Raw genomic sequence first — 19,086 nt, forward strand, 5'->3', positions numbered from 1 at the left:
GGTGGAGACAATCACAAGAACAGGTGTAACAGATCAGGGCGTGACAAGTTGTAGTTAAAGACTACTGAGATTTGATACTCTTTAGGGTTGTGTGGTAAAAGTGTTTGATATTTTGATTGTATGATTGAGACTGGGTTTACACTACACTTCTATGAACGGACAAACATTGCGTGACTAAGGTCACTTGAGTTCACTGAACTCCTTTCCCGGGCTGGAATCTTTTAGGCCTGAGGTACAGGACTTTTCTTGAGAAACCAGAGCTCATTGTTTGTTATATTATTATGTGTGAACATTTATGTTGTTAAAACAACCCATGCAAAATAACAGTTGTTTTGAAGTTATTTCCAATGTTTTAAGGGTTTATGAAAAGTGTATGTCCATACTGACTTTTACATGAGTCCTTCGTATTGGTGTAGACTTCATGGACCAGACGGGACTCATTCCCTCACAAACAAAAACGAGAAAGCAATATTTTCTCCGGTTGGCCCAACCTACCTGGCAAACAATAACCGCAAGTCAAAACCAATACAGTCTGTGCCTGCCAATGTATGTGTGTAGAGTACTCTTTGTCTGTCAGATTTACAAGCCCAATAGTGTGAATTGTAGTCAAACCATTTAAAGTCAGGTTGAGTGTGAATTCCATTTCCCCCGGAGGATATACTGTGTGTGCATGTGCAGGATAATACTAATGTGACTGTCACAGATATCTGTCTGAGGTGCTACATCTTCCAGCTGTGAAATTGACATGATGTGCATTATATTATTAGGTGTTGAAATCTTGAGCTATTTAACAATTTAGCTGTGAAATTGCAGCTAAGCAGTCCCTGACCTTCCTTACTAAGGTTTGGTAATGATCTCTACCTTCGTGTGTGTGTGTGTGTGTGTGTGTGTGTGTGTGTGTGTGTGTGTGTGTGTGTGTGTGTGTGTGTGTGTGTGTGTGTGTGTGTGTGTGTGTGTGTGTGTGTTTGATGAGATGACTAAGTTATGATTCCAGTCATGCTGGAATATCAGCTGCAATATCAGCCATCTCCATCTTCAAGCCTCTTTATCTTTGAATCAACAGCTAGGGATCAGGGTGTGTGTGTGTGTGTGTGTGTGTGTGTGTGTGTGTGTGTGTGTGTGTGTGTGTGTGTGTGTGTGTCTTGGTGCGTGTGTATGCTATTCACAGAGGTGTATGATGTAGAAGCCATCCAAAGCTCCCAATCACCACAGTTCATCCCAGAGATGGATTTAGGGACCAGATCAGTGTTATGTTTGATGTTCTCAGGGGTCCTGGCAGGGACAGCTAACACCCTCTGCTTTCTCATCAAACACCTGCTAAAGAGATTGTTATCGCCAAGAAGACAGGACATTTCAGAGCTGTGTGTGTGTGTGTGTGTGTGTGTGTGTGTGTGTGTGTGTGTGTGTGTGTGTGTGTGTGTGTGTGTGTGTGTGTGTGTGTGTGTGTGTGTGTGTGTGTGTGTGTGTGTGTGTGTGTGTGTGTGTCACGCTCCAAGGCCAGAGCAGACAGGATATTAGTTGTCACCACAGAGTGTAGGGCAGGACTGTTGGGATCTTAGCTGATAAAAAATGACTTCAATAATTAAAGGTTTTGTCTTCTGGTGTCCCTGTCAGTCATCCATTTTAACATCTTGGCCATGTTCTGTTATAATCTCCACCCGGCACAGCCAGAAGAGGACTGGCCACCCCTCATAGCCTTGTTCCTCTCTAGGTTTCTTCCTAGGTTTTGGCCTTTCTAGGGAGTTTTTCCTAGCCACCGTGCTTCAACACCTGCATTGCTTGCTGTTTGGGGTTTTAGGCTGGGTTTCTGTACAGCACTTTGAGATATCAGCTGATGTAAGAAGGGCTATATAAATACTTTTGATTTGATTTGATCCCCTTCCCACCTCATTTTTCATCCTCTCCCCCTCCCTCTCTCCTCCCCCCTGCACAGAGTGGTGTCCCAAACAGCCCACCTGGGGTGGTAAGTGCCATTATGAGAGTGTCCTGTGTGTGTGTGTGGTCCTTGTGGGAGTGTGTGTCCTGTCGGCAGATGTCTGGGCTGAGCTAAAAGCTCCATGGCCTCAGGCAGTCCTTCCCTCCTTTATGGAGCATGACAACTTTAGAGGGAGGGATGGAGGGCTGGAGGGAGGAGAAGGTAGACAAGGAGAGGGCTGAACGATGGTGGGGATAGATGGAAAAAGAGGTGTCGTGGTGTCTGTCTGTGGGATGTGGTTTGGGAGGGAGCATTATAAACGACTCATATGAACGTCAATTGGCAAAAGTAGTCAACCACACTCAAATCAAATTGTATTGGTCGCGTACACATGGTTAGCAGATGTTAATGCGAGTGGAGCGAAATGCTTGTGCTTCGAGTTCTGACTATGCAGTAATATCTAACAGTAATATAACAAATTCCCAACAACTACCTTATACACACAAATGTAAAGGAATTAATAAGAATATGTACTCTACATATAAATATATGGATGAACGATGGTGTGCGGCATAGGCAAGATGGTGTACAATACAGTATATACATATGAGATGAGTAATGTAGGATATGTAAACATTATTAAAGTGCCGTTATTTAAAGTGACTAGTAATACCTTTTCAGTCCATTTATTTAAGTGGCCCGAGATCTGAGTCTATATGTTGACAGCAGCCTCTCTATGTTAGTGATGGCTGTTTAACAGTCTGATGGCCTTGAGATAGAAGCTGTTTTTCAGCCTCTCGGTCCCAGCTTTGATGCACCTGTACTGACCTCGCCTTCTGGATGATAGCGGGGTGAACAGGCAGTGGCTCAGGTGGTTGTTGTCCTTGATGATCTTTTTGGCCTTCTTGTGACATTGGGTGCTGTAGGTGTCCTGGAGGGCAGGTAGTTTGCCCCCGGTGATGCGTTGTGCAGACCGCACTACCCTCTGGAGAGCCTTGCGGTTGAGGGCGGTGCAATCGCCGTACCAGGCGGTGATACAGCCCAACAGGATGCTCTCGATTGTGCATCTGTAAAAGTTGATTGGTTTTAGATGACAAGCCAAATTTCTTCCGCCTCCTGAGGTTGAAGAGGCGCTGTTGCACCTTCTTCACCACACTGTCTGTGGACCATTTCAGATCGTCAGCGATGAACTCAACTTTCCACCCTCTCCACTACTGTCCCGTTGATGTAGATGGGGGATGCTCCCACTGCTGTTTCCTGAAGTCCACAATCATCTCCTTTGTTTTGTTGACGTTGAGTGAGAGGTTATTTTCCTCACACCACACTCCGAGTGCCCTCACCTCTTCCCTGTCGGCCATCTCGTCTTTGTTGGTAATCAAGCCTACCACTATAGTGTCGTCAAACTTGATGATTGTGTTGGAAGCGTGCATGGCCACGCAGTCATGGGTGAACAGGGAGTGCAGGAGAGGGCTGAGAACGCACCCTAGTGGGCCCCAGTGTTGAGGATCAGCGGGGTGGAGATGTTGTTTCCTACCTTCACCACCTGGGGGCGGCCCATCAAAGTCCAGGACCCAGTTGCACAGGGCGGGGTCGAGACCCAGGGTACTATGGTGTTAAATGCTGAGCTGTAGTCAATGAACAGCATTCTTACATAGGTATTCCTCTTGTCCAGATGGGATAGGGGCAGTGTGCAGTGTGATGGTGATTACATCGTCAGTGGACCTTTTGGGGCGGTAAGCAAATTGGAGTGGGTCTAGGGTATCAGATAGGGTGGAGGTGATATTATCCTTGACTAGTCTCTCGAAGCACTTCATGATGACTGAAGTGAGTGCAATGGGGCGATGGTCATTTAGTTCAGTTACCTTAGCTTTCTTGGTAACAGGAACAATGGTGGCCATCTTGAAGCATGTGGTGACTGGGATAGGGATTGGTTGAATATGTCCGTAAACACACCAGCCAGCTCTTCTGCGTATGCTCTGAGGACACGGCTAGGGATGCCATCTGGGCCGGCAGCCTTGCAAGGGTTAACACGTTTAAATGTTTTACTCACGTTGGCCACGGAGGAGAGCCGACGGACTTTGGTAGCGGGCTGTGTCAGTGGCACTGTATTGTCCTCAAAGCAAGCAAAGACGTTGTCTAATTTGTCTGGGAGCAAGATGTCAATGTCCGCGACGGGGCTGGTTTTCTTTTGGTAATCCGCCATTGACTGTAGACCCTGATACATACGTCTCATGTTTGAGCCGTTGAATTGCGGCTCTACTTTGTCTCCATACTGACGCTTTGCTTGTTTGATTGCCTTGGAGGGAATAGCTGCACTGTTTGCATTTGGTCATGTTTCCTGTTGCATTGACATGATGAAAGTGGTGGTTCGCACTTTCAGTTTCGTGTGAATGTGGCCATCAATCCACGGTTTCTGGTTAGGGAACGTTTTAAGAGTCACAGAGGGTACGACATCTCCAATGCACTTGCTAATAAACTCGCTCACCGAGTCAGCGTATACAGTTGAAGTTGGAAGTTTACATACACCTTAGCCAAATACATTTAAACTCAGTTTCACAATTCCTGACATTTAATCCTAGAAACAATTCCCTGTTTTAGGTCAGTTAGGATCAACATGTCATGGCTGTCGAAAGGAGCAGACCAAAGCACAGCGTGTTGATAGTTCCACATTTTATTTCCTCTGTGAAACTCATGCAATACATAAAAATAACTGAATAGACAAAAAACAACAAACCGTGATGCAGAGGAGAACAAACACTACTCACAAACAATCACCCACAAAACCCAGGAAGAAAAACTACTTAAATATGATTTCCAATTAGAGACAACGAGGACCAGCTGCCTCCAATTGGAGATCATCCCAAACAAGCCAACATAGAAATACAAAAACTAGAACCTAAGAACATAGAAATAGAAAACATAGAAAAACACAAAAAAAACTGTCACGCCCTGACCTACTCTACCATAGAAAATCACATCTTACTATGGTCAGGACGTGACACAACACTATTTTAAAAATGTGAAATGTCAGAATAATAGTGGAGAATGATTAATTTCAGCTTTGATTTCTATCATCACATTCCCAGTGGGTCAGAAGTTTACATACACTCAATTAGTACTTGGTAGCATTGCCTTTAAATTGTTTAACTTGGGTCAAACACTTTGGGTAGCCTTCCACAAGCTTCCCATAATAAGTTGGGTGAATTTTGGCCCGACAGAGCTGGTGTAACAGAGTCAGGTTTCTAGGCCTCCTTGCTCGCACACACTTTTTCAGTTCTGCCCACAAATTTTCTATAGGATTGAGGTCAGGGCTTTGTGATGGCCACTCCAATACCTTGACTTTGTTGTCCTAAAGCCATTTTGCCACAACTTTGGAAGTATGGTTGGGGTCATTGTCTATTTGGAAGACCCATTTGCGACCAAGCTTTAACTTTCTGACTGATGTCTTGAGATGTTGCTTCAATATATCCAAATCATTTTCTTACCTCATGATGCCATCTATTTTGTGAAGTGCACCAGTCCCTTCTGCAGCAAAGCACCCCCGCAACATGATGCTGCCACCCCTGTGCTCCAAGGTTGGGATGGTGTTCTTCAGCTTGCAAGCTTACCCCTTTTTCCTCCAAACATAACGATGGTCATTATGGCCAAACAGTTATATTTTTGTTTCATCAGACCAGAGGACATTTCTCCAAAAAAGTAAAATCTTTGTCCCCATGTGCAGTTGCAAACCATAGTCTGGCTTTTTATGGCGGTTATGGAACAGTGGTTTCTTCCTTGCTGAGCGGCCTTTCAGGTTATGTCGATATAGGACTCGTTTTACTGTGGATATAGATACTTTTGTACCTGTTTCCTCCAGCATCTTCACAAGGTCCTTTGCTGTTGTTCTGGGATTGATTTGCATGTTTCGCTCCAAAGTATGTTCATCTCTAGGAGACAGAAAGCATCTCCTTCCTGAGCGGTATGATGGCTGCGTGGTCCCAGGGTGTTTATACATGCATCCTATTGTTTGTACAGATGAACGTGGTACCTTCAGCCGTTTGGAAATTGCTCCCAAGGATGAACCAGACTTGTGGAGGTCAAGACATTTGGGGTGGGCATTCTATGTCCTTTTTTCTATGTTTGGTATTTCTTTGTTTCGGCCGGGTATGGCTCTCAATCAGGGACAGCTGTATATGTTGTTGCTGATTGGGAGTCATACTTAGGCAGCCTGTTTTCCTTTGGGTTTTTGTGGGTGGTTAATTTCTGTTTAGTGTTTTGTTATACCTGACAGAACTGTTTGGCTGTCATTTTCTTGTTTTGTTCAAAGTGTCTCGATTACAATTAAATATGAGCACTCAATACGCTGCGCCTTCGTCTACTCCTTCAGACAGCCGTTACAGAACCACCCACCATAAGAGGACAAAGCAGCGTCGTAACAAGGAGCAGAGGGTTCAGGATTCGTGGACTTGGGAGGAAATTCTGGACGGAAAGGGACTCTGGAGACAGGCTGGGGAATTTCACCGCCCGAAAGAAGAACTGGAGGCAGCTAAAGCTGAGAGGCGGCGATATGAGGCATGGCAGCGCAGCAGGCACGAGAGGCAGCCCCAAAACATTTTTTCGGGGGCCACACGAGAAGTTGGCCTGAGTCAGGGTGGAATACTGAGCCAACTTCCCGTGCTTACAGGAGGCATCGTAGTGCTGGTCAGGCACCGTGTTATGCAGTAGAGCGCACGGTGTCCCAGTACGCGTTGAGAGCCCGGTGCGCTACATCCCAGCTCCTAACATCTGCCGGGCGAGAGTGGGCATTGAGCCGGGGCGGAGTGTTCCAGCTCAGCGCATCTGGTCTCCGGTGCGCTGTCTCGGTCCAGGTTATCCTGTGCCGGCGCTGCGTACTGTGTCTCCGGAGTGCTGTGATGAATCAGTCCGTCCTGTGCCTGCGCTCTGCCTGTGCCGGGCTAGGTTGGGTATTCAGCCTGGAAGATGGGTAACAAGCCTACGCACCAGATCTCCAGTGCGACCCCACAGTCCAGTACGCCCTGTTCCTGCTCCTCGCACTAGCCTTGAGGTGCGGGTCTCCAGTCTGGTACCTCCAGTACCAGCCCCACGCATCAGGCCTTCAGTGCGCAGTCCCCGTCCAGAGCTTCCGGCAACAGTGCCCCGTCCAGAGCTTCCGGCAACAGTGCCCCGTCCAGAGTGTCCGGCAACAGTGCCCCGTCCAGAGCTTTCCGGCGATAGTTCCCCGTCTAGAGATGGCCCACAGTCCAGAGCCAGCAGAGACGGCCCACAGTCCGGAGCCAGCAGAGATGGCCCACAGTCCGGAACGGACAGACTCGGCCCACAGTCCGGAACGGACAGAGACAGCCCTCCAGTCCGGAACCGACAGACGCAGCCCTCCAGTCCGGAACCGACATAGTCGCCCTCCAGTCCGGAACCGACAGAGTCGCCCTCCAGTCCGGAGCTCCCAGAGTCGCCCTCCAGTCCGGAGCTCCCAGAGTCGGCCTCCAGTCCGGAGCTCTCAGAGTCGGCCTCCAGTCCGGGGCCCCCTGCGAGGGTTCCCAAGTTCGTGGTCGGCGGCAAGAGACCACGCTCTAGGGGAGCCATTAAAGTGGGGTGAGCCAGCGGTGGAGCGGGGTCTGCGTCCTGCTCCTGAGCCACCACCACGGGTAGATGCCCACCCGGACCCTCCCCTATAGGTTTAGGTTTTGCGGCCGGAGTCCGCACCTTTGGGGGGGGGGTACTGTCACGCCCTGACCTTGGAGATCCTTTTATGTCTCTATTTTGGTTGGTCAGGGCGTGAGTTGGGGTGGGCATTCTATGTCCTTTTTTCTTTGTTTGGTATTTCTTTGTTTCGGCCGGGTATGGCTCTCAATCAGGGACAGCTGTATATCGTTGTTGCTGATTGGGAGTCATACTTAGGCAGCCTGTTTTCCTTTGGGTTTTTGTGGGTGGTTAATTTCTGTTTAGTGTTTTGTTATACCTGACAGAACTGTTTCGCTGTCATTTTCTTGTTTTATTCAAAGTGTCTCGATTACAATTAAATATGAGCACTCAACACGCTGCGCCTTGGTCTACTCCTTCAGACAGCCGTTACAGATCTTACCATTATGTCAAACAAAGAGGCACAGAGTTTGAAGGTAGGCCTTGAAATACATCCACAGGTACACCTACATTTGACTCAAATGATGTCAATTAGCCTATCAGTAGCTTTTAAACCCATGACATAATGTTCGGGAATTTTCCAAGCAGAACAGTCAACTTAGCGTATGTAAACTTCTGACCCACTGGAATTGTGATACAATGATTTATAAGTGAAATAATCTGTATGTAAACAATTGTTGGAAAAATGACTTGTATCATGCACAAAGTAGATGTCCTATCCGACTTGACAAAACTATAGTTTGTCAACAAGAAATTGGTGGAGTTGTTGAAAAACAAGTTTTAATGACTCCAACCTAAGTGTATGTAAACTTCCGACTTCAACTGTACATCAATGTTGTTGCCTGAGGCTATCCGGGAACATATCCCCGTCCATGTGATTGAAGCAATCTTGAAGTGTGTGGGGGGGAAGATAATGCGGTCGGCATTTGATTGTAAAGAATTCTACGTCAGGTGAACAAAAGGACTTGAGTTCCTGTATGTTGTTGTGAATACACCATGAGTCGTTAATCATAAGGCATACACCTCCGCCCTTCTTCTTACCATAGAGATGTTTGTTTCTGTCGGAGCGATGCATGAAGAAACCGGGTAGCTGTACCGACTCTGACAACATATCCCGAGAGAGCCATGTTTCCGTGAAACAGAGAATGTTACAATATCTGATGTCTCTCTGGAAGGCAACTCGTACCCTAATTTCGTCCACCTTGTTATCTAGAGATTGGACATTGGCAAGTAATATGCTCGGAAGCGGTGGATGGTGTGCTCGCCTTCTTAATCTGACCAGTAGGCCGCTCCTTCGGCCTCTCCTGCGGTGACCACGTAGTTTTGGGTCGGCCTCTGGGATAAGATCGCATGTCCAGGGTGGAGGTCAGAGCAAAGGATACGCTACGGGAAAGACGTATTCCTGGGAGTAATGATGGTAAGTTGACATCGCTTTAATATCCAATAGTTCTTCCCGGCTGTATGTAATAACACATGAGATTTTCTGGGCTAACAATGTAAGAAATAATACATCAAATAACAAATAACTGCATAGATTTCTAAGGACCTGAAATGAGGCGACCATCTCTGTTAGCGCCATTGTGCAGTCTGTGTTGACTCAGTGTATATGGATGGAGGATAGGAACACATAGGAGAATACTGTGAAGAGGAGGGGAGAGAAGAGAGGGAGTGAGGTACAGAGATTTCTCCAGCAATCAGACCAACACTCCACTCCACACAAGTGAAGTCGGTGTTAACTCAAGCACTCAACTACAGCATACCCCCCCACCCCCCCCACCCCACACACACACACACACACACACACTAGCCTTGCACACTGCAAAGATGGAATACAGCACCAGCCACCCTTTACTGTGATCCGGACCCAGTCATCCATATTATGTGAAGAATGTGCATATAATGGTGGATAACTGAGGGGCCTCTGGGAAAACACCCACACTGACAGAGGAGCAACCTTAAAAGGCTTAGCTCGGTCTCCAGCCATCCATACTGTGTGGAGAGCGTGTGTGTGGCGTTTTGTTGATAGCGAAGGGGCTGCTAAGAGCACTGCAGTATAGCTGGCTGAACCCAAACTGAGAAAACGAGCATCAGAGTGGTAGAGTGGTACACATTGAGTCTGCAATCAGCCATCAGAGACACTCAGACAGATTATTTTATTTTGCTACAGCGAATATAGTGTCTTATAAGCCCATGTGGGCTGTGCATCCTTGCATGACACTAATAATAAAATCAATCGCACATTTATCTAATTTCAGGATCTGTGTGTGTGTGTGTGTGTGTGTGTGTGTGTGTGTGTGTGTGTGTGTGTGTGTGTGTGTGTGTGTGTGTGTGTGTGTGTGTGTGTGTGTGTGTACCCTCTCTTTGCTGCTCACTCTAAACTGTAGAATCACCAATCTGGGCCCTCTCCTCTCCAGAGACACAATCAGTTTTTAACCACTCCTCATAAACAGCCCATCTGTGGTCCTTGGTTAAGTTGCTTGGACCAGCCGGCCCCTAGAAACAGCCCAGAATAATTCGGCCGAGATCAAAACAGAAAACAATGATCTAAGGTCAGTTTTGTGATTTCCCCCTTGTGGTCATAGGATTAGGAGAGGGTAAAGCAGGTCCTAGATCAGTGCCCACGGGAGGAATGCTTCCTGTCTAGACTGGAACAGTGCTAGTTCCATTACTGTTATCTGTCAGAATGTGTCAGAGTTCTGAGTTCCAATTACAGGAGCAGAGAGATGAGGAGGAGAGGAAGAGCGAGGAAGAGAGGAAGAGGTGTGCACTGATGGGTGACTCACCCTGAGGATCGTCAATGGGACACAATATTCCCCAGCGCTACACACAGAAATGGAAGGGTCTGCACTGACTGCACATATTGGACAGATTTTACCCTGATATGACAATTCATATGGACCGATTTACAGGAAACTCTCATTCCCTGAGGGGTGAGACGTGTTTTGTTCAGTTGTGGTTCCGTTGATTGCTAAATGCACAACACCTGGTTGTTGGTAGTCGGTTTGGCTGGCAATGAGATGCCGTATGGAAATCATCAGGTGCAACAAATTGACGGCGTTGATCTTTAAAGTGACGCACCTGCATCTGCAGGAGTCATGAAGGAGTCATGTTCCATTGCAAAGCAACCAGATACTTTTCCTGGTTGTCACTACTAACTAACTGTCTTGTCATGTCATCATTTCAGTGTATCCAAGCCCTATTACAGCATGTCATATGAATGTTTCTATCTACTTTGAGCTGACTGTTGAACCAGACCCAGTTGTTTGGCTGTGGTGTGATGAAGGCGTGAGAGCAATGTGATATGCTGCTCCGCTCTCATCTCCTCCTTCCACAGTCATTAAGCTGTGAGCTGATTTGATGTGATATATCTCTCTGTCTTTGCCTGGCTCGCTTTTTGTCTGTTTTGTCTCTCCTCTCTCTGCTCTTTTTATTGCTATCTTTCTCTTTCTCTCTTCCCTATCCCCCTCTCATATCTCTATCTCACTCTCTTTCCTATCCCCACCCTCCCTCGCTCTCTGTGTTTAATAACAGTAGTATCCAGTGAAGTGTCAGAAGGTGACAGTTTGGGGAGAGTGGGAGAGCACAGAGGGAGAGCACAGAGGGAGAACACAGGCTGACAGAGTAGATTATGTTAGCCGGGTCTGTCCAGGGAATTCTGCCATGGAGTAACTTGTTCCTGGTCTGTAAATGAGCCTACTAGGCTGTGAGCTGTCTGGAGAAGTTCCGACAGATGTACTAGATCTAATTCTACCTTCCGTGCCAGCTTCCGAGTAAAAGAGCCAGAACCTTCCCTGGCTTATGGATGTTTCTTTCTAAAGACCATGGACCTATTGGATTTGAAGAGAATAAAACACTTCATGAATGAAAACCCTCTCATTGATTTCCACGATCGTGTTAGTCTATTGTGTTTTTAAGTTATTTTTTGCCATGCAATGCTGATTTTTAGATTAGGTGGAAGTGTTTTTAGTGAGTGTTTTGCCAGCATTTCCAGCTGAGAGAGAGAAAACGAGACAGGAAAGGAGAGGAGGGTAAGAGAAAGAGGGAGGGAATATAAGAAGGTCAGAGAAGACATTGTCAAGGAGTTGTTCTGTTTGCACCTTGTAAAAGAGTCATGCATTGAACGTAAGAGTACTACGATATATTTAAGAGCAATACGATTTATTTAAGCTCAATAAAAATCTAGCTTAAAACACTGCAAATGCTCTTACCTCGCCCATTTTTCCCGCAAGCTGCTTTTTCACATTGCCAGAGAGAGATAATTGCAATGCTGTGTACCAAGATTGACCCATACTATCTGTTTGTCTATCTACCTTAGGCTATAGTGTTTATTTTGTAATGTAACCTGAAGTAGAGTGCGGGAAGACAGTCTCCTGGGTGTGTGAAAGGCAGCGGGAGATATAGCTATTGAAGAGAGAAGGCCACTGGAGCATACTTAGCAGGGATGCGTGTCAAATAGCACCCTACTGCTTATATAGCGCACTACTTTTGACCTAGGCCCATAAGGCTCTGGTCAAAAGTAATGCACTATGTATGGAATAGTGTGCCATTTGGACAAACCCCAGCTGTAGTGTTACACATTGCTTCAGTCGACAGACATTAGAGACCCTGTACTGTGAGGATATTTAGAAAAATAGAGTGTGGCTGCTTATTAGCAATAGAGAGCTAGCCTTGTAGTTCAACCAGGAATAAATCTGTCTTTCTTTTTGTTCTCCACAGGCACTGATAAGCCTCTTCTCCTTCCTCCTGGTGTGGTTCTGATCCGGTTCAGTTCTGATCTGAGCGTGAGAATGGTGCGTTTGCTGATTCTGTTGAGCCTTAGCTCATTAGCTCTGAGCTACGCTGTCGGTAAGTTCTCTCTCTCTCTCTCTCTCTCTCTTTTTGTTATATATTCTGTTTACCCTCCCTCCTCTCCACTCATCTCCTCCTGTCTTCTCTATTTCCCTCTCCTCCCTTTAGTATTTTATTCTCCTTACTCTATGTTCCAATGTCAGTTCTGTTCCTCCTCACATCACCATTTACTGTCAGATCTCCTCTCACGTCCACTCCATTAGTTCAAATCTTTCAAAACTACCAAGGAATGCGGCTACTGTCAGTCCTGGACAGAGAATTGGATAAAATGACATTTCCATAAGAGTGCTGTTCACTTCCTGAATTGACTAGTAAATTAGGATGGACTTCAGCTCCGGGCTACTTCCCCATCAATATGAACACATCCACTATCTCAGTCGTTGTTATTAAAAATCTCCCTCTCCCACCGACATGCAACCTCTTTCAGTTATTGTGCTTCCCAAGCCCCCACTGCCTCTCACTCCAGACACGTACACACACTCAACATGACCATGCATCTTATCAGACCGATGGTTTGGTGTGCGTTGGGTGGGTTTGGGGGTTGAGTGTGTGTCTGGAGAACCAAAAGTAAGGGTTCTGCACCTCTTGGGGGCTTCAGGCCAGATTAAAATTTCATGTTGTTATTTTAGACCAGCGGGCACAAGGGATTCTATTTTTTTATTTTATTTATTTATTTGACGACAGAGTTGAAATAATGCAGCGATCTCATCAATGATAGATGAAGATGGTGTAACGTTCCTTTGTTGAAATGAACAAGATTTTCCACTGTTGCCAAATGTGCAGTTGCGCATAGTCAATCCCTGGGGACAGCACACAGTCCATGAAATTGTAATTATTAGGCTCATCAATGCTCCGTTGGACTGTTGATGAAGTGAATCACACATGCACACACGAACACACACATACACACACACACACACACACACACACACACACACACACACACACACACACAGTCACACAAAATGCATAAACAAAACTTAGTATAGTATTAATCAATACTCAACATGAATGGGGAGTCACACATCCATCAACTCAGTAAAAAAATAAACCTTTTTCAGGTCCCTGTCTTTCAAAGATAATTCGTAAATATCCAAATAACTTCACAGATCTTCATTATAAAGGGTTTAAACACTGTTTCCCATGCTTGTTCAAATGAACCATAAACCATTAATGAACATGCACCTGTGGATCGGTCGTTAAGACACTAACAGCTTACAGACGGTAGGCAATTAAAGTCAAAATTATAAAATCTTAGGACACTAAAGAGGCCTTTCTACTGACTCTGGAAAAACACCAAAAGAAAGATGCCCAGGGTCCCTGCTCATTTGCGTGAACGTGCCTTAGGCATGCTGCAAGGAGGCATGAGGACTGCAAATATGGCCAGGCAATAAATTGCAATGTCCATACTGTGAGACACCTAAGACAGCGCTACAGGGAGACCGGATGGGCAGCTAATCGTCCTCGCAGTGGCAAACCACGTGTAACAACATCTACACAGGATCGGTACAACGGAACATCACACCTGCGGGACAGGAACAGGATGGCCACAACAACTGCCCGAGTTACACCAGGAATGCACAATCCCTCCATCAGTGCTCAGACTGTCCGCAATTGGCTGAGTGAGGCTGGACTGAGGGCTTGTAGGCCTGTTGTAAGGCAGGTCCTCACCAGACATCACCGGCAACAACGTCGCCTGTGGGCACAAACCCACCGTCGCTGGACCAGACAGGACTGGCAAAAAGTGCTCTTCACCGACGAGTTGTGGTTTTGTCTCACCAGGAGTGATGGTCAGATTAGCTTTTATTGTGGAAGGAATGAGCCTTACACCAAGGCCTGTACTCTGGAGCAGGATCGATTTGGTGGTGGAGGGTCCATCATGGTCTGGGGCGTTGTGTCACAGCATCATTGGACAGAGCTTGTTGTCATTGAAGGCAATCTTAATGCTGTGCGTTACAGGGAAGACATCCTCCTCCCTCATGTGGTACCCTTCCTGCAGCCTCATCCCGACATGACCCTCGAGCATGACAATGCACACCGGCCATTCTGCTCGTTCTGTGCGTGATTTCCTGCAAGACAGGAATGTCAGTGTTCTGCCATGGCCAGTGAAGAGCCCAGATCTCAATCCCATTGAGCACATTTGGGACCTGTTGGATCGGATGGTGAGGGCTAGGGCCATTCCCCCCAGAAATGTTAGAGAACTTGCAGGTGCCTTGGTGGAAGAGTGTGGTAACATCTCACAGCAAGAACTGGCAAATCTGGTGCAGTCCATGAGGAGGAGATGCACTGCAGTACTTAATGCAGCTGGTGGCCACACCAGATACTGACTGTTACTTTTGATTTTGACCCCCCCTTTGTTCAGGGACACATTGTTCCATTTCTGTTAGTCACATGTCTGTGGAACTTGTTCAGTTTATGTCTCAGTTGTTGAATCTTGTTATGTTCATACAAATATTTACACATGTTAAGTTTGCTGAAAATAAACGCAGTTGATAGAGAGAGGACGTTTTTCTTTTTTTGCTGAGTATACATACATATGCTGGCAAAAGATGCAAGGCCACAGAAACCCAGAAACAGACACACACACTCATACATCCCAATGGACACACTTTGACACGTAGTATGTGTTAACTTTCTATGCTCAGTAAACAAGAAGTGAATAACATACACAGACAATCACATACAAGGCTACACTCATAAACACATACTGAAACACAACACAAACATGTCCCACTAGACACATTTTGAAAGGAAACAAATGCTCTATTCAATTGAGCTGAATGTCAAACACTTCTACACCAGAGAGATCACTCCAGAGATTCAAGTCGAAATTTAAACATTTTGCAGGTCCCCAGGAAGTTGGGAGATGCCGTCAAAACTGTCCACTGTCGGCAAAAATAAAGAAATAAAACATTTTCAGTTTCCATCAGGGCTGTCGTGCCATTTTTTCCCCCAACATTCTTTACTCGCATAAAAACACTGGATGGAAACCTGGTTATAATTCATCATCCACATTTGTCAGGACATTGTAATTTATAAAGCTCATTCGAAAATACAGATGTGATTTGCACAGTGTTCAAGTCTTCAATTTAGACCACAATTAGTTGAATGAGCTGTTAGTGAAGGGCCGGAAAAAAAACCTGTAAACTCCTGTCCTGTGTATAAAAAAACCTGTGACAAAATGTGCCCTCCTGTACTGAACAAGCCATGAGATGTCCCTCACTTGGGAATTACTTATTTTGTACAATGGACAGTGTTTTTAGGACTCATGCACATATACAGGAAAACCAATACAAATGTTAACATTTACTCTAAATTTACAAGTGTTAATGTCTCAATACGTTTCTTGTTTTCAAGCTTGGGCATCTAGTGATTGCAGTTCATTTGTCTAAGCCACTGCAAGGAGAGATAAAACCATCAATAACATTACAATGCGGTGTATAGTGTGTGTGTGTGTGTGTATATATACTGCTCAAAAAAATAAAGGGAACACTAAAATAACACATCCTAGATCTGAATGAATGAAATAATCTTATTAAATACGTTTTTCTTTACATAGTTGAATGTGCTGACAACAATATCACACAAAAATAATCAATGGAAATCTAATTTATCAACCCATGGAGTTCTGGATTTGGAGTCACACTCAAAATTAAAGTGGAAAACCACACTACAGGCTGATCCAACTTTGCTGTAATGTCCTTAAAACAAGTCAAAATGAGGCTCAGTAATGTGTGTGGCCTCCACGTGCCTGTATGACCTCCCTACAATGCCTGGGCATGCTCCTGATGAGGTGGCGGATGGTCTCCTGAGGGATCTCCTCCCAGACCTGGACTAAAGCATCCGCCAACTCCTGGACAGTCTGTGGTGCAACGTGGCGTTGGTGGATGGAGCGAGACAGGATGTCCCAGATGTGCTCAATTGGATTCAGGTCTGGGGAACGGACGGGCCAGTCCGTAGCATCAATGCCTTCCTCTTGCAGGAACTGCTGACACACTCCAGCCACATGAGGTCTAGCATTGTCTTGCATTAGGAGGAACCCAGGGCCAACCGCACCAGCATATGGTCTCACAAGGGGTCTGAGGATCTCATCTCGGTACCTAATGGCAGTCAGGCTACCTCTGGCGAGCACATGGAGGGCTGTGCGGCCCCCCAAAGAAATGCCACCCCACACCATGACTGACCCACCACCAAACCGGTCATGCTGGAGGATGTTGCAGGCAGCAGAACGTTCTCCACGGCATCTCCAGACTCTGTCACGTCTGTCACGTGCTCAGTGTGAACCTGCTTTCATCTGTGAAGACCATAGGGCGCCAGTGGCGAATTTGCCAATCTTGGTGTTCTCTGGCAAATGCCAAACGTCCTGCACGGTGTTGGGCTGTAAGCACAACCCCCACCTGTGGACGTCGGGCCCTCATACCACCCTCATGGAGTCTGTTTCTGACCGTTTGAGCAGACACATGCACATTTGTGGCCTGCTGGAGGTCATTTTGCAGGGCTCTGGCAGTGCTTCTCCTGCTCCTCCTTGCACAAAGGCGGAGGTAGCGGTCCTGCTGCTGGGTTGTTGCCCTCCTACGGCCTCCTCCACGTCTCCTGATGTACTGGCCTGTCTCCTGGTAGCGCCTCCATGCTCTGGACATTACGCTGACAGACACAGCAAACCTTCTTGCCACAGCTCGCATTGATGTGCCATGCTAGATGAGCTGCACTACCTGAGCCACTTGTGTGGGTTGTAGAGTGAAAGCACCGCCAGCATTCAAAAGTGACCAAAACATCAGCCAGGAAGCATAGGAACTGAGAAGTTGTCTGTGGTCCCCACCTGCAGAACCACTCCTTTATTTGGGGTGTCTTGCTAATTGCCTATAATTTCCACCTGTTTTCTATTCCATTTGCACAACAGCATGTACAATTTATTGTCAATCAGTGTTGCTTCCTAAGTGGACAGTTTGATTTCACAGAAGTGTGATTGACTTGGAGTTACATTGTGTTGTTTAAGTGTTCCCTTTATTTTTTGGAGCAGTGTATATATATATTCCTGTTTAGATATGCATTTATGTAATTATATTGGACATGTTATCATTTATCAAATGCCAGTGTTTGTTTTGTATCCAATGCATGTTACATTAGTATTAAAAACAGATATATAAATAAGGTATAAGTATTCAGACCTTTGCTTTGAGACTCGAAATTGAACTCCAGTGCATACTGTTTCCATTGATTCCCTTGATGTTTCTACAACTTGATTGGAGTCCACATGTGGTAAGTTCAATTGATTGGACATGAGTTGAAAAGGCACACACCTGTCTATGTAAGGTCCAACAGTTGACAGTGCATGTCAGAGCAAAAACCAAGCCATGAGGTCAAACAAATTGTCCGTAGAGCTCCGAGACAGGATTGTGTCGAGGCACAGACTCGAAGGGTACCAAAACATTTCTGCATCGTTGAAGGTTCCCAAGAACACAGTGGCCTCCATCATTCTTAAATGGAAGAAATGTCGAACCACCAAGACTATTCCTAAAAAAAGCTAAAAAAAAATCATAGCCTGTATCGTGCATGCAAGCTTACCTGTCATATTTCCATTAATGGAGCAACAGATCAAGCAATTTGCGAGAGGATCTACACCGTAGAAGAATTATTCTTTCAGGTAAAATGTTAGGATATTGGGGTCCTAAGAATGGAGGAAAACCAGTACACATACCACCCCACACACAAACACACCCAAGGACACAACAAGAACATTGAATTTATCTGACGATATAGAACTGTTGGTCTGTTTGGTTGGGAAGTTCATAGGTAGCCTACCTCAGGTTATTCTGTTGTGTTACTGTAAAAGAATAGGCCTATTCGTTCAATCAAATCAATCAATCAACTGTATTTTATAAAGCCCTTTTTACATCCAGCAGTTGTCAAAGTGCTTGTTAACATACCCAGCCTAAAACTCCAAAGAGCAAGCAATGCAGATGTAGAAGCACAGTGGCTATTAAAAACTGCCTATAAAATCAGTAACCTAAAAAGAAACCTAGAGAGGAACCAGGCTCCGGAGGGGGGCCAGCCCTCTTCTGGCTGTGCCGGGTAGAGATTATATGAGTAATTGGCCATTAAAGGCCAGATCGTTCTTCAAACGTTTGTAGATGACCAGCAGGGTCAAATAATAATCACAGCGGTTATAGAGGGTGCAACAGGTCACCACCTAAGGAGTAAATGTCAGTTGGCTTTTCATAGCCGAGCATTCAAAGGTCGAGACAGCAGGTGCAGTAGAGAGAGAGAGAGAGAGAGAGAGTCAAAATGATTTGATATTTAGATATTGAGAGATACTCATTGTCCTCTCTCATTGCCACACCTCAAAATAAACACGAACAGTGGTTTGTATGGCAGATTTCTAACATGCAGCACTGTTAGCTGGTAGGTTGGGATGTTTCCAGGGTATGAAATTATTTGGAAATGTATCTTCTGTATGGTTGGGGGATTGCAGTCCCCCTCCACACACACACACACACACACACACACACACACACACACACACACACACACACACACACACACACACACACACACACACACAAACACAGCATCCTAGCACCCCAGCATAGCAAACACCCAGAGAGAGGAGAGACTGATTAGAGAGTCCCCAAACAGCCTGTGTGTCTCTCACTGCCCCAGATTTAAAGGTCCAATGCAGCTATTTT

The 19,086-nt window shown here is 45.8% G+C and overlaps 1 protein-coding gene across 2 annotated transcripts in view; it reads left to right on the forward strand.

Annotated features, from left to right (window-relative positions):
• Positions 1 to 19,086, forward strand: part of LOC106565094 (contactin-2) — a 120,018-nt gene that overhangs the window by 78,053 nt on the left and 22,879 nt on the right. Inside the window, exons 2-3 of one of the 2 annotated variants that reach the window (XM_014131781.2) lie at positions 1,934 to 1,963; positions 12,269 to 12,397. In XM_014131781.2, coding sequence (XP_013987256.1) covers positions 12,340 to 12,397 — 58 coding nt within the window. In that variant the 5' untranslated portion in view covers positions 1,934 to 1,963; positions 12,269 to 12,339. The remainder of the gene's footprint in view (positions 1 to 1,933; positions 1,964 to 12,268; positions 12,398 to 19,086) is intronic. The other variant, XM_014131780.2, reaches the window with a different exon arrangement.

This window comes from Salmo salar, chromosome ssa12, assembly GCF_905237065.1.
Source record: "Salmo salar chromosome ssa12, Ssal_v3.1, whole genome shotgun sequence".
NCBI classification, from domain to species: Eukaryota; Metazoa; Chordata; class Actinopteri; order Salmoniformes; family Salmonidae; genus Salmo; species Salmo salar.